The sequence below is a fragment of the Quercus lobata genome, chromosome 8 (genome assembly GCF_001633185.2).
Source record: "Quercus lobata isolate SW786 chromosome 8, ValleyOak3.0 Primary Assembly, whole genome shotgun sequence".
Taxonomy (NCBI): Eukaryota; Viridiplantae; Streptophyta; class Magnoliopsida; order Fagales; family Fagaceae; genus Quercus; species Quercus lobata.
Window position 1 is genome coordinate 28,498,726 of NC_044911.1, and position 16,769 is coordinate 28,515,494.

The window sequence follows — 16,769 nt, forward strand, 5'->3', positions numbered from 1 at the left end:
TTGACGGATCATATGATGGGAGATCAGTAAATGGCAACACTAGATTATGAAAGTTGTTCGAGCAAATACGGCCAGAGGTCTCAGTCATACGTATGAATTTCAGTTGCTTGATAACAGTAAAACTTGTCAAAAGGTTTATTTGCAGTTGCATGAAAATTGAAAATCACAAGTGTCGATGGTATGTGTAAGCTTATGTAACATCTTAAATGGTTGGATTTGAAAAAGTAACGAGGGATTGATAATTGTTCTCTTTAACTAGGCCTATCTTTGTCAATCACTTTTAGTTTTAATAGTATTTTCTAGTATTTCTATGGGGAAATGTTTAAAGTTCAAATTCCTTATACATTGTTTCTCCCCCGTTCGGCTTGAACAATAAAGTCGTTATTCAGTCCAAAAAATAAAAAAATGAAGAAAAATAAATAATTAAATAAAAAATCCAATTATTAGGCCTATCCTTAATTCATGCCCTCTTTTCCCTCCATTTTCTCAGGTTAAATACAGAATAATACTTGTGGGAAAGATAATAAACACCTAAAGCATCTTCAAAACATCCCTGTAAATTTCCAATCGATGCCAAACATTCTAGCCAAATTGAATGTAATGGGATTATCAAAAAAGGCATTTAAATGTTAAATGTACTATGAACCGCGGATGGAATTCCGCGTATGGACTGAATTCCATACGCGGTCTGAATTCCTATGCATAATTGATGGAAAAGTCCTGTTTGTAATTTCAAAGATATTTCCTGAATATAAAAACCGAATTACCAGTGTTCATGGTATTTAGTATTCTTGTGTCATAGGGAGAAACCAATGTTGGTAAATTTCATCATAATGGAGTGGATTTATCATTTAATCTTGTTGCTTAAACAAATGAAAAAGAACTATAAAGGCTTGATTTCTATGGTATTTGTTGATGGTTGTTTTTTAACTAATCTTAACCTTGGATTAAAACTTGTTTTTTCCTAGCAAATTTCATTAGTTAAATGCGGCATATATAGTTATATACAGCATCTATTAAACATTATGCCTGTAAACTTTCAGTCAATGCCAAACATATTAATTAACCCAATAAAACGGCATGAGATGAGATTATCCCAAAGCAAAATACATTGATAGCACCGTAGGGTATTGACTTAAATGAAGTTCGGAATTTAGGTCAGAGATTGTGTAACCCCACAAGAGACGTAAAACTTTTACATTCCATTAATTTTCCACCATTTTCCACAACTTTTCCACAGCGTCGGTCATTCTCATTCACCTCATACGCGTCGGTCATTCTCATTCACCATTTGCCCACAAGACTAATCTTTTGAATGCAAAAAATTGTCACTTTTATATTATTATATATCCATTTTCCAACCAAGACGCGTAACAAGATAAGGATGAGTTTTACTTCTAAGCCCTTAATTAATTAGCGTAATTGTTGACCCAATTAAATTTCTATATAAGGTTCTTTTCTCTAGAAAAACAGTTTCCACTATAAGCAGAGTCTAACTAAACCCAGGTCACCATAAAAAAAACATACATAGCTTTGATTCTGATTGTGTCATCTTCTTGGATCTTCTACTTTTAGCCAACAAAACAAACCCAGAAAAATGTTTGAGTCAACCACCAATCAAGCTTGTGATATTGAGGCTCAGACTTTGGGTGCTGGCTTACTCATTACCACCACTACTATTTCACCTAAGTATGGCCGCATTTGGCGTAAAAGTTTATATGTAGGCCTTTTCATCACTCAAAAGAAAACCCCTTATGATCCTTTACCGGAAGAACCACCGGCTGCCTCTAAAATACTTGAAAGAGCCTCCTCGGTTCACATAGATGTAGATGATGAAGAGCACCTTCCGGAGATAATTGCTGAGATTGTGAAACAGAGGGACTTGAACTCTCTTAAAAGACTCGGCGGCGTTGACGAGGTTCTTGCACGTCTGCGTTCTAATTTGAAGGTAATAACTAATAAACGCATACACCAACACACAAAAACACCCATTACATCAAAGATCTCGTACTTAGCTGCTTCTCCATGACTGTTATAATAAAATAATATAAAATTATTCCCATCTTTTTATTTTTATTATTGGTTACAAGACTTACAAATCGTTTTATTTAAAAAAAAAAATATTAAAATAGATTTTACAATATTATTTATATATTTAAAAATTATTCTACTACAGTATTTTTAATTTATAATTTTTAATAAAATAATCTATATTCATATAGTCTCTAAATACTATTTTTTTTAATATCCTTGGTAAAAATGCTCAGAGTATTGTTTTCTTTCTTTCTCAAAATTTGCACCAAAAGTTTTAAAAAATTTTAAATTTTAATTATTTTTCATTTAAATTTTATTTTTAAGTTGAAGATGGAGGTGAGATTTGAAACTGTTGAAAAGATTAAAAAGTGCAGATTAATTAAGTCATAAGGTTTTTTTTTTTCTAGTTTGAAAACAAAAAAGTTTTTGTTAAGCATTGCTATTGTACGTACATACTTCTTTTAAAATTATATTTTAAAAAGTTGATTTCAGCTCGCATAATAGTGTGTAGCGTAAATATGCAATAAACTGTGATAATTATTACCATTTTTAAACTATTAAAAATGTTAATACTTTTTATTATATCTTCCCTCCTATCATTTAAAAATTTTATATTTTAATATAAAGATCTATTTTTTATTTATTATTTTACAAACTCATTATTTAAAATATCTTCCACCAGATTATTTATTATACATTATATTTTATTAAAATATCAATTTTTGTATTTTTTTAATTTCTTTTTTCACAACAATAGCTACCTTCCTCTCTTTTTTCATTCAGAAATAGGTAGAAAATAAATAAAAAATTAAATACAAAATAAATAATATAAGTGTAAATTTATACAAACTATATAATTTTTAGACGGTTTTACCTGACCTGATATTAGTGAATTTTGAGTTTAATGGGTTAAAATGTAGTCTTTTTTTTAACTATACAAGCACCTTAAGTGATTTAACTTTTGTTATCCTACATGTCTAACTAGGCTGAAATATATCTAGTATTAAAAATTCTGACATGTTTGACTTGGTTTTACAAAAAAATATATGTGAAGCAAACAAGTGCCATGAAATTGATCAGGGTATATATATATATATATATATATATATATATCTTTTCAATAGTGTAGAAATATATATATATATATATATTTTTTTTTTAATAAAAATTATAAGTACAATTTTAATAATTTAGGAATGGATTTTTTTTTTTAAATTTAAATAAAAATTCATGCAATTTTAAAGAAAACAAATTTTGAGCCTAAATATATAATATACAACTCTTTCTCTTAGCTTAGCTTAAGCTATTAGAAATGGTGGTGTAATTTATTTACTCACTCAATCTCAACAGGATGGAATTGATGGAGGCCAAGATCAAGCATGGAACTCAGTTGAGAAAAAGGGGTTCTTTTACTTCTTCAAGAAGGCTTGTGACAGTTACACCAATGTCCTCCTCCTGGTCTCAGCTGTCTTGTCCTTTGTTACTGGTATCATAGAGAAAGGAAGAAAAGATGGGTGGCATGATGGGGTTGCAATACTTGTTGCTTTGGTCCTGCTTGTGGCATTCCCTTCAGTAGGGAACTACCATCATGAAAGGAAGATGGCGAAGAAGAAGTTGAAGAATATAGAAAAATTGGAAGTGCGTGTTGAAAGGGGTGAAACTTTCCAATGGATTTCCATTTCCAAAGTTGTGGTGGGTAACATAGTGTGGTTGAAGAAGGGTGATCGTGTTCCTGCTGATGGTTTGCTAGTGAGTAGGGACGACTTGGTGTTAGATGAGGTTTTGAAGCCCAAAATTCACCATGAGCAAAACCCATTTCTCTTCTCAGGTTCAAAGGTTATTGAGGGTAAGGGTAGAATGCTTGTAACATCGGTTGGTGACAATACAGCTATGGGCAAGCTGCTGAGCTTGGTGACGGATCAGCCTAATGAGAAGACAGTGTTTCAAGGTCGGATTGATAAGCCGAGTATTTACATGGATATGATTGCTCTATGTGTCACTGTTCTTATTAGTCTTGTGGTGTTAATTCGCCTCCTACATGGTAACCACAGTAATAGTAATGGATTGCCAGAGCTTAAGGGGAATGTTTCAGTGGACACAATGACGAAAATCTTTGAGAAAATGGCCCAGAAATCCAAAGGAAAGATTTGGATTTTGACAAGTGCTCTTACATCAATGGTAATAGGAATACAACACGGAATGCCTTTTGTGATTACAGTGTCTCTGCGTTGCTGGAAGGAAAAGGTGCAGCTATCTTGGGCACACCCTCAAAACTTATTAGCTTGTGGCACAATGGGGTTGGTTACAGTCATCTACATTGATATAACTAGTGGGCTAATGTGTAAACTGGTGGAGCTTAGCAAAGTCTTTGTGGGAGAGAGAGAATTCAAAAACTATGGGGACTCTAAAAATGTTCTTGAAGCTTTGCGACAGGGATTTGATGTGTCCTTACGTGTGTCTGAGATTTCTGTTAGCCCCACCAATGCTTTGCTCATTTCTTGGGCAAAGCAAAGACGCAACTCAGATGTCTATCTTCCAACTTATGACATTCTTAACCATAAAAGTTGTACCAAGAAAGGAAGAGGGGCTTTGATAAGGAAAGAAGGTGAAGATGAAAAAATTATGCACTTGCACTGGGATGGGGCTGCATCAACTATATTGGAAATGTGTTCACACTACTTTGACAGCAATGGGGAAACTCATGCCATTGAAGGTCAGAAGAAAGAGGAGTTCAAGAAACTGATTAAAGATATGGAGGATGGCGGTCTTATACCCATTGCATTTGCTTATAGAAAAACTGAGGTCCAAGAACTCAAAGAAGATGGCTTAAGCTTGTTGGCAATAGTGGGTCTGAAATACCCATGTCAGGAAGAGTTTAAATCAGTAGTGCAAACTCTAAGAAATGCTGGAGTAGGAGTCAAGTTGGTATCAGATGATGAGCCCTCAGTAGCAAGAGCCATGGCTTTTGAATTGGGAATCTTTAGTCCTGGTTCAATGGATGTGGATATTCAAAAACTGAAAACCAGAGAAGGAATGGAGGAATTGGATCGGGCTACGGTGGTAGGAAGTTGCCTCCCTGAGCACAAGGTTTGCATGATACAGTGCTCGAAGCAAAAGGGTCATATAGTTGCATTCATTGGAGGATCAACAACAATTGACATTCCAGCACTGAAAGAAGCTGATGTAGGGATCATTGAGGAAACCCAGAGCACCAAACAGGTGAAAGAGTCTTCTGATATCACCCTTGAAGGTTATCGTTCATTAGTTCCTGTTTTGAAGTTTGGTAGATGTTGCTACCACAATATTCAGAAATTCATTCAACTTCAGTTCACTGCGTGCTTATCTGGGTTGTTAATAAGCCTAGTGATGACAATGGTTCGTGGAGAATCCCCAATAACAGGATTAGAATTGGCGTGGATGAATTTGGTTCTGTGCCTTCTAGGTGGCCTAATTATGAAGATGGAGGTAAAAAGTGAGGAACTGCTAACCAATAAACCGGCTAAAAGAACTCAATCACTTCTAACCAAGGCTGTGTGGGTAAACATAGCAACTCAAGCCTCCTACCAAGCTTCCATTTTGCTACTCTTTCAACTCAAGGGTCAAGCCATAACTGACATGAACGATGCTGTTCGGAAAACCATGGTCTTCAACACTTTTATCCTATGCCAAATGTTTAATCAATTCAATGCCATGGACCTAGTAAAGTGGGAAGTGTTCTGGGGTTTCCTTCAAAACTATTCTCTTTTGCTGACTTTAACTATTGTTATTGTCACGCAGGTGGTGTTGATACATTATTTGGGAAGTATAACCCAATTTGAGAAGTTGAATGCAGTGCAGTGGACTTGCTGTTTTCTTGTTGCTGCACTTCCATTGGGATTTGATAGGGCCTTGAGATGGCTTGCTGGCATATTGTCATTGTTTCTGAGTTCAGCAGGGCCCTTGCCTTCCGGGATGCCTTCACCCTATGTTTCTTATTTGGGCGTTCCATTTTTCACGTTCCTTCTGCTTGCATTGCCTGCACTTTTTACCACTATCATAAATTATGATGAAAATGTGCCATCAGGTTGTAAATAAAACTTTTGAGTAATTCATTGTGCCTAATTTGTCTTTAAATTTTATTTTATTTATTTATTTATTTTTTTTATAATAAATATTATCACTTCTTTGTTACCTTTCCCAGAATTGTATAAATGTTGCTCTAGTCGTAGTGTATTTATAAATGTCAAATACTTTGTGTTTTTTTTTTCAGAGCTTTTCGCGATAATGATCAGAATGTATAGTTTTATTGCACATGATAACAGGCTTTATATATAATATTAGTCTACTTAATTATCTTGCCTTTTTATTACTTCTAAAGCACCTGACCAATCCATGCCACAATGTTAACTACGCTCTCAGCTCGCACAATTCAACTTCAAATTATATGAGACATTGCCCACTTGGATTCTACTAAGGATTTTTTGTTGATGCTCCTTTATTATACCCAAACAACATCCCCTCATTGTTCTCTCAAATCCCAGCCAAGAACAAGCATAAGCTTTAATTGCTCATTATTCACTAATTTTCTATGAGTGAGGCACTACAAAAAAGATAAGTTATAACAGTGGGGGTTTTTTTTTTTTGCTAGCACTTACAAAAAATGCTATTAGAGAGGGTTTATTGTAGCGAATTTTCAAATGCTACTATAAGTCTCTTTGTAGCAGCAGTTTTTTTTTTTTTTTTGGTAGCGGTTTCTCAACTCCGATAATATATATATATATATATATATATATATTTTGCTTCTATAGCTGTTTTCTAAATACAAAACCACAAAGTTTAGTCCCTTTTTTTATTTTTTTTTTTCAATGTAGAAAACTAACACCCTAATAACCAAAATACCCATAAAATACTCAAAATGACACAAATACCCCTAGAACTAGAAAATGTCAGAAATATCCCTAGAATGTCCAATATACCCCTAGACCTCAAAAATGACCAAAATACCTTAGGAGTGATTATTTTTTATTTTATTTTATTTTTTTAAAAATCCCTTCAATCACTAAATGATAAAAATACCCCCAAACCATATATAGTATTACTACTATTATCTAGTGGTTTAAACCTTGAAGATGTTTAAGCCTCAACAATCTTAGTGTGGTGTCAATTATTGAAAGACTTTTAGAACCGAGTTTTAAATTAATGATAAAAAGAAATTCTATTAGATGAATAATTCAAATGGTAATCAAAATTTTTTTTAATATTTAAATTTTAGAAATAATAGGAGAATAAGGGCAAAAGAAATCATATATAGCCGTATATTAAGAAAACTAGTTGTGGACCCGCGCGTTGTTCGTGATTATTTTTTAAGGTGGTCTCATTATTATTATTATTTTGTAATTTGAATTAATTTAATGAAAAGTAATGCATTTCAAAATCATATTTATCACAAGATAATTTTTTATTATTGTAGAATTGTTTTATTTAAAATTTGAAACCTTAATTCTACCATAGTCAATTGACTAATTTTTACATCTCTAAGTCAATTAAACACATTTTTCATGTTACATGTAAACCCTCTTTTCCATAAGGGTTGAAATAATGTGGGTAATATTTTTTTTTTTGCTATGGAAGTTAAAACAATTAAAATTCACCTTGTCTTGATGTTTTCTAAAAATTAAATTTGGCGATTTTCTTTCAATAATTGTGAAAATTCCAAGCAATAATTCAGAAGGTAATTCATGTTACATGTTCAGGTTTTGATTGTGTAATTTTATGATTGATTTGGGTTGTAATTTATAAGTTGAATATGATGGTATATATCTAAAATGGTCTAACTTTGTAGTTTATGTAATTAAATATAGTGTTGTGTATGATTTATAGAGTAGCGACGGTTATAGTAATTAAAAATTGGTTTTTCATTGTCTTTTAAGTTAATAAAAACCTTACATATTTTTTTTTTTCAAAAAGACCTTTAAATATTTTTTTAACGTAAATCTTTACATATACCTTAATAAGTAAACTCTATACATTTCATTTTTTTAGATGCATAAAAAAAGACATTTATTCTATAATAATAGTGTCTAATTAGTTTTTTCATGATCTCATTTATAACATTTTTTTACTATTATCATATTTTACTGACTGGTGATTTTCATAATAGAGGCATTAAATGAGAGTTAAATTCTTAGAACATTTCATTAGATTTTAAAAGTCGTGGTGTGTGAAGAATATGAGCATTTAAGGATTATTTTATTTTATTTTATAATTTATAAATAATGTTAAATGAAATGACAAAAAAAGGATTTCGAAAATTTTCATATTTATTTCTTATATATTTCTATTATTATTGAACAACGTCTTCCTTTTAGTTTTGATAATAAATATGATTTTCTAGATTAGAGTTTGATTAGTTTCAAGTTTAAATCTTGTAAGATTGTAATTAATTGTTGATTATATGATTTAATTAAGTGAATTTAATGATTTATTTATTTGCGTTGTAAAGTTTTTAATAATATTCGTAAGTTCATCTTTAATTAATTTTTTACTCCTTTAGCCATTAGCCTCTTTTTTTTTTTCCAATTAATGGTTACTAATTAATTTATTTAATTGATGTTTGATTTCTCTTACTCTCTCTCTCTCTCTCTCTCTCTCTCTCTCTCTCTCTCTCTCTCTCTCTCTCTCTCTCTCTCTCTCTCTCTCTCTCTCTCTCCGTTTGTTAACATCCTATTGTGTCCCAAATTTGATGATAATTCTAATGTACTAAATATGCATATTGTAACATTTATTTTTATTTTTATTTTATTCCATTTTGTTGCCATGAAGTTAGTATATTCATAACTATTAGTATATTTTATGATATGTTTGGTTTGATATTATCATCATCATCATCATCATTATTATTAAAAATTTAGTGTTTCTAAAATAGCATGTGTTTTGTATTCTTTTTTTTTTATTGATGCATTGTAACGTATTATGGGACTACATTATAAGAAATTTTAGTTATGCTATGTAATGAAATAATATTATATTTTTATATACTATCTTTATAATGCAATAATATAACATTTAAAAACCAATGAGAATAAAAAAAATAACAACATAAAACACAAAACTAAATCGTATCAACCTGGATTACTAGTCAATTCCAATTTTAGCAAACTGACTGACTTCTAGTAGTCTAAAACTGATTTCTGTGATGCATTTGGTGAAGCTTTCAATATTCCATCAGTATGTTTTGATGGTCAAACTGTTACACTAAAATAAAAAATATATATACCAAAATAAGAATAGTTAATAATAAATAAGAATAGTTAATAATAAGATAAATTAAATATGATATTTTGATTGTAATATAATAGAGTTTTTAATTCACTTAAATGTTTAAAAATTTTATAAAAAATTGGGAAAAAAATTGATAATGACATGAGCGTAGTAATATTAAATACTGTGTTTTAGCTTTTAGTAATATATAGATATATAAATGAATTAGTTAATATAAATGACGTAGTTACCAACAAAGCAGTTTTTTAAACAGACTTATAATATATTACATAACCAAAATACTACTACAAAAGGGCCTAACCTTTGTAATAGTAGGCCATGGTTATAAGAATTGAAACTCTAACACACACAACCAATGTGGGACAAACATCCCTATATTTTTTTTTGAGGAGATAGTAATACTTATTAGAACATACAAACACGAAAGTAGTATATAGAGTTTTTTAAATAGGCTTATAATATATTATATAACCAGAGTACCACTATAAAAGGGCCTAACTTTTGTAGTAGTAGCCTGGAGTTATAAGAACTGAAACTCTAGCATACTACTTTCGTGTTTGTGTGTTCTAATAAGTATTATTGTTTTTTTTAAAATAATATATAGGGATGTTTATTCCACATAGGTTGTGTGTGTTAGAGTTTCAGTTCTTATAACTCCAGGCTATTACTACAAAGGTTAGGTCATTTTGTAGTGGTACTCTGATTATGTAATATATTATAAGCTCGTTTAAAAAACTCTATATATTACTAAGCTAAGCTTGTTTAAAAAACTCTATATATTACTTTCGTGTTTGTGTGTTCTAATAAGTAATACAATTTCCTAAAAAAAAAAAAAAAAAAGAGTTACCAACAATACATCCTAACTAATCAAAAGGTATAAGGTTCACTTCAGTTTCTTGATAACAATAAAGCTATCAAAAGGTTTATTTTTAGTTGCATGAAAACTAAAAATTGAAAATTTCAAGTGTTGATACAATGATACAACTAAGCTTATGTAACTAAGCCTATCTTTGCAAATGACATTTAGGTCAAATATTAATTTCTAGTATTTCTACGGGAAATGTATAAGGTACAAATTCTTCCTCCCCAACTTTACAATATATAAGGTGAAAAAAATAAAAATAAAAATAAAACAAAACAAAAAAGAAAAAAAACAAACATGTCTTGGTTTAAACAAGTTCAGATCAATAGAATCTGTCACTATCAAACATAGACCTTAAACAAATTCATTTTGACACAACCAATCTTCAAAATTTTTTAACACAACTAGAAATTCTGTGCTTGTCTGAATTTCTTTGCAAAATTGCATGGAAAAGTCCTTTATGTAGTTTCAAAGATATTTGCAGAACGTAAAAACAGAATTAACAGTGTTCGTGGTATGAGTAGGCTTGTGTAAAAAAGAAACCGATGCTGAAGAACCGACTTAATTAGTCTAGTGGTCATGGTAAATTATCGTCATAATGGAGTAGATTTCACATTTATTCCTGTTGCTTAAATAAATGAAAAAGAACTATAAGGCTTGATTATTTTTCTATGGTATTCTTGTGACTAATCCTACCCTTGGATTACAACCTTTTTTTTTTCTTAGCAAATTTCATTAGTTAAATGCAGCATACAACTTGTTAGATTGAACATAAATGCCTATAGCATCATCTATCAAACATGCCTGTAAATTTTCAGTTACTGCCAAAAAATTTAACCAAATAGAAAGCCATCAATTCTTTTTTTTTTTTTTTTTCTTTTTTTTTTCCCCTTTCTTAGTTTCACGCTCTATTTTCTCTCTTCCCATAAGAAGTACCCTTAGGCCAAAACCATCGAATTCTTTGTAGCATTATCTATTTATAAGACTTTTTTCCTATTCCATCTAGAACAAGGAATATAGTACTTCTTTAACATGCATATGCTTTCCTTCCACACCAAGGAATAGTTTTTCTTCCATATCAAGGAAACCCAAATTAAATTTTCCTTCTTCAACTTGGAAACCCAATTGACTTTCCAAATTACAATTGGAATTTGAGGCAATCTCCCAACAATCTCCACCTTGACCCAAATTCCATCAACTGTCTTCTTTCCTCTTGGAATAGCTCTACCAAAATCAAGTAGTTTTCTTTCCTCTTGGAATAGCTCCACCTTAATCACAACAAACCCTTCTCTTTCATCGTACTTTACATTAAAAAAGCATCCACTAAATCAATCAAGCTCTAATACCACTTGTTGGGTACCAAATAAAAGTATCACCAAAATTACCAATTCAAAATAACAATAACGCACAAGAACATAAAATAACAAACTCCAAATAATTTCACTATTATAAAATCAATTACAATAATTCTCAAGTTTACATCTAACTTGAGATCCACCAAATACAATAACAAATCGTCTTGTGTATGTCTCACGGCTAAAGAAAAATGTCCTTGTTTCTCTTTACTCTCATACACACTCTCTTTGTGTCTCACAGTTAAAGAAAACCCTTTTTGTGTTTCTCTACTCTCACGCACACTAATTATTTTTCTCAAAGATGGCAACACTTTGTACTCTTCTCTCTAACTTTCTTCTCTTCTTCTTTCTCTTTTCTGCGTAGCTCTTCTTGGTTATCTCTCTCTATGTGGCCCTCTTTATTTGGCACTTTGCAATATCAAGCAGAGCTTCACAAATTCTCCTTGATTTTTTTTTTTTTTTATATAAAAAACGTTGTTGATAAAACTCAAACTTTGCTGTCTTTCTCTTTGTGGTACCTTCCAAGTGAAAATCCTTCTCTCTCTCTCTCTCTCTCTCTCTCTCTCTCTCTCTCTCTCTCTCTCTCTCTCTCTCTCTCTCTCTCTCTCTCTCTGGTTTCACACTTTATTTTCCCTCTCCCTATAAGGAGGATCCTTGAGCCAAATTAAACTATCAAATTCTTTGTAGTATTGTCTATTTATAAGACTCTTTTTCTATTCTCTTTAGAACAAGGAATAAATACTTCTTTAATAAGAAATAGACTTTCCTTCCACATCAATGAATAGTCTTTTCTTCCATATCAAGGAAAACTAAATTAATTTTTTCTTCTTCAATAAAAAAACCCCAATTGACTTTCCAAGTCATAATTAGAATTTGAGGCAACATCCCAACATTGCTATTCTTCTTGCTTTGATAAAACAACTTTTCCCAATGCTGAACAACCAAGCTTTGCGTATACACCTCGACAAGTGGCGTAATACTAATGGCCTTTCACCATTTGCCTCAAGAACAAGTGGATCCAACCTTTTCAGTTGACATTTAGAGTACAACTTCTTTCAGCTGAATGGGACCACGAGACTAAGCAGGTTTTGAATGTCTTTGCCTGGAAATTACTAAATTACATTGTTTACCCTTAGAGTTTAGATATATTTTTATTTTGATTATTTAACTTTAAAATTTTTCATTTTGATGCACTTAACAGTAATGATAGAGAAAGCCTATGGTCTACATCTAACTTTATTTGTAATGCTTTGGATCTTATTGTTATTATTATTGTTATAGGAATCTGATCTAAATGGTTAGTCCATGCGATGACCAAATGTTCCTTTGATGCCAATACTGTTTTATGTGTAATAATCTTTCTTCCTTAATTTCCTTTGTCAGGGATGCTTGGAAGAATGGTTTTTTTTTTTTAATTAAAAAAAAAAAAAATCCTTGACAGTTTGTTTCATTATTGACAGATCATATAATGAAGGACTATTAAATGACAGCTTGAGTTTATATTTATGGTAGTGTTTCACTGGTTTTTTATTTTATACCTGTGTGTATTTTTTATTATGGGCTGCACCACTAGATTATCTGATTACGGAAGTTGCTCAAGCAAATACATCCAGAAATTAGTACATACAATAGAATTTCAATGGCTAATTAACAATATTAAAGCTTATCAAAAGGTTTCTTATCAGTTGCATGCAAACTAACTGAAAAGTACTAATGTTGATAGAATTAGCAAGGCTTATGTGTTGAAGAGGTAAAGTACCATCTTAAAGGGGCCTCTTGATTAGGGCAGTAAATTAACAAAGCTGAGCCAAGAATATTAAAAGTTCAATTATTATTTTTTATTTTTTATTTTTTTTCAAACACGAGTCAAGCTTAAACTCATCACCAAACAAGATTTTATGTTCAAGCTTGACTCATTTTCTTGTCGAGTAAGCTTGAGCTTGTTTATGAGTTACTTGATTAATTAACTTATTATTTTCCTAAATATTGTGAAACACTATGACTAAAATGTTTTAACTCTTCATAATTCTATGGATTTTTAGTATGAATTTTTACTACTAAAATGTTTTGTATCATCAATAAAGTACAAATAATAATTTAATATCATATGAACAAGGGGCGCCTCCACATTCAAGTTAGGGTGCTCTTTTGAACACCCCAACTTAAAAAAAAGTACAAATACTTGCAAAAAACATATATTTATATATTAAATTAACTTATTTTGACCACCCTAAAAAAATATTGAATACCCTAACTTGAGAATCACAAGAATTTGAGTTCAAAAAATATAAGAATAATTCTACGTTCACAACATTTTCATAATAATTTCATAAAAAATCCTAATTGGTAAGCTATTATCAATTCTAATTTAGGTCCAATACTTACATCATTTTTTTTTATCTCCCAATAAAAATTCGTCACATAAGATTTATTGTGAAAATATTATGGATATAACATTACTCCAAAAAAATATATATTATGGCCCCCCAAACATAATCCTTAACCCTTTGAAAAAAAAAAAACAAAAATAAAAATTAGATAACAAAAAAGATAACCTAAACAAAAGGAAAACTAGGCCAAACAACAAACAAGTGAAATTATTCAACAAAAATATGATTAAAAAACAAAACAAAAAAATCCCTAACATTTAAATCTATAACTTGTTTCAACCTATTACATAAAAATAATTCATAATTTCATTTTTCCTAAAAACAATACCAAGGGAAATGCTATGGTCCTGAGATCTACTTGGCAATGTCGGCAGCTTTGCTCTATTCAGCTTTGTAGTTACAATAGCTTTGCTCTACTCGAACACTCAGCTTGCAATTGTAGCAAATATCATATGTTGCTCTCTCTCTCTCTCTCATTTCAAACTCTTTCTCATTTTATTACTTTCATCTCAACATTCTTAGTTCCGACTTTATCTCCTGTTAGTCCATTTTTCTTTTTGGGCAAATTACAACTTACCCACCAGGGGTTTAGCCAAAATTTAATTTGCCTACCTGTGGTTTGAAATTTGACATTTTACTTACTTAAGGTTTGATCGAAATTTAAGTTGTCTACCTATGATTTGAAATCCCATGATGTAAGTGTTCCATTGGATTCTTTTTTATCTTATTTGATCTTGTATTTTTATGTTTTTTGAGGATAGAAACATAAAAGTGAATCAAAACATATTTAGTCATGTTTTTAATAGAGGTGGGTTAAGGAAATCTAACTAAACTAACCTCAAGTAAGTAAAATGTCAAATTTCAAACCATAGGTAGGCAGCTTAAATTTCGGCCAAACAAGAAGTGGGTAAGTTGTAATTTGCCATTTCTTTTTCTTTTTGTTAGTAGAATGACATTGTAATACTTTAGGAATTCGCATGTTTTTTTTTTTTTTTTTGTGTGACATTGATATATTTAAGATCTCTATTTATTAGATTTTGTATAATTTAAGTTTCTTAGTGACCACCCTAGAAAAAATTTCTAGAGTCGTCACTAACCTTTTGACAAACTTTTACAATCCAATTTTAAGTTTATTTAAATATATTTTCAAACAAGCATACTATCAAAATATATTAGGCTAAATTGCAAACTACATCCTGAAAATTTGAGTGTGCTTGGATTTTATATTTTGAAGTTTCAGAATTTGGATTTTACCCCTTGAAGTTTGAGGATGTTTGGATTTTACTCTCTAAAGTTTCAGGGTTTTGATTTTACCCCCTAAAGTTTGTAGTGTTAGATTTTATACACTGAAATTTTAGAATTTGAATTTTACCCCCCTAGAGTTCTATTTTATTTGCATCAGCAATCTATCCATCCATATTTTACATTAAATGCTACATAAACTTGTCACGCATGTTTAGTTCATCCAATAAAATGATGCCACATAATTTTTATTATGTCATGCCATTTTTAATTATTAAATTTTTTTAGGCTACAAAAATGATGTGGCATCATTTTATTGGATAAACAAAAATTGAGTGTTATATGGCACTTAACAGAAAATATAGATAGATGGGCTGCTAATATGAACAAAATAGAACTTCAAGGGATACGATCAAAATTCTGAAATTTCAGGGTGTAAAATCCAAACACTCTCAAATTTTAAGGGGGTAAAATCTAAATTGGGACTTTTATTTTTATTATATATATATATATATATATTTATATATATCTAAAATTGAAATGGAAGGTAGAAATGATCAAAAAGATAATTAGATGCACTAAGAGCCGTGTATTGACTTAAAAAAGTTCAGGTCAGTAGAATCTGCCACCCCCAAAACTAGCCGCGTTACCGACATGCATGGCTTCAAACAAGTTTTATTACTCTTAACACAACAAAAAACTCTGCTTGGTTTGGTGTGGTGACATAGTCTTTTAGTTTTAGAAAATAGTTACAAGATAATATCCACCACCTTTGACCTTACACGCATTAGACGCGTTTGTCTGAAGTCCTTGGCCATAATTGCATGGAAAAATCCTGCATGTAGTTTCAGAGACGTTTCCTGAATATGAAAACTGAGTTTCCAGTGTTCATCATATGGGTAGGCTTGTATTCTAGAGAGAAACCAATGCTGGTTAGTCTAGTGGTATCATCATAATAATGGAGTGGATTCCACATTTAAATCTTGTTGCTTTAATAAAAGAAAAAGAACTATGAGGCTTGATTTTTCTTTTCAATCCATGTATAGGCATAGCACGGTATTTTTCACTAATGCTACCTTGGATTACAAAACATTCTGGAAAGAACATATGCCTACCTATATACAGCATCTTCAAAACATGCCTGTAAATGTAAATTTTCAATCTATGCCTATAATTCGAACCAAATTGAACATGGGATTATCAAAAAGATAATGTTTTTAGTTAATGAAAGGTAGAATTTATCAAAAAGATAATTAAATGCACTAAGAGCCCCGGCCGTATTGGCTTGAACAAGCTCAGGTGAATAGAATCTGCCAATCCCGGCCCACAAGTACCGACATATATAGGTTTCAACTCAATCAAACAAGTTCACACAAAACACTCAAGTTTAGTCAACAAACAAATTTTCTTTGCTTGCTGTGGTTAAATTAATCTTTTAGACAATGATGACGTTGAAAATTGTCACCAATGGGTCACACCGTACTCGCGACTCAATCGAACCTGCACGATAAAAACGATCGAAAGAAAACCTTTAGAGAGCACCGGTGTGGGGCCGGCCAAATACTCTCCGAAGGTCAAGTCAGAATTTGTCTCTTTACTCTAGAGTGTTAGGTAGGGTCAATTAAT

At 31.0% G+C, this 16,769-nt stretch overlaps 1 protein-coding gene across 1 annotated transcript; it reads left to right on the forward strand.

Moving 5' to 3' along the window:
- Positions 1–1,496: 1,496 nt before the first annotated feature.
- On the forward strand, positions 1,497–6,274 carry LOC115958372 (calcium-transporting ATPase 12, plasma membrane-type-like). Its single transcript, XM_031076788.1, has 2 exons — positions 1,497–1,948; positions 3,385–6,274. Exons 1-2 carry the CDS (start codon positions 1,598–1,600, stop codon positions 6,106–6,108), a joined length of 3,075 nt encoding a protein of 1,024 aa, XP_030932648.1. The 5' UTR covers positions 1,497–1,597; the 3' UTR covers positions 6,109–6,274.
- Positions 6,275–16,769: the final 10,495 nt, after the last annotated feature.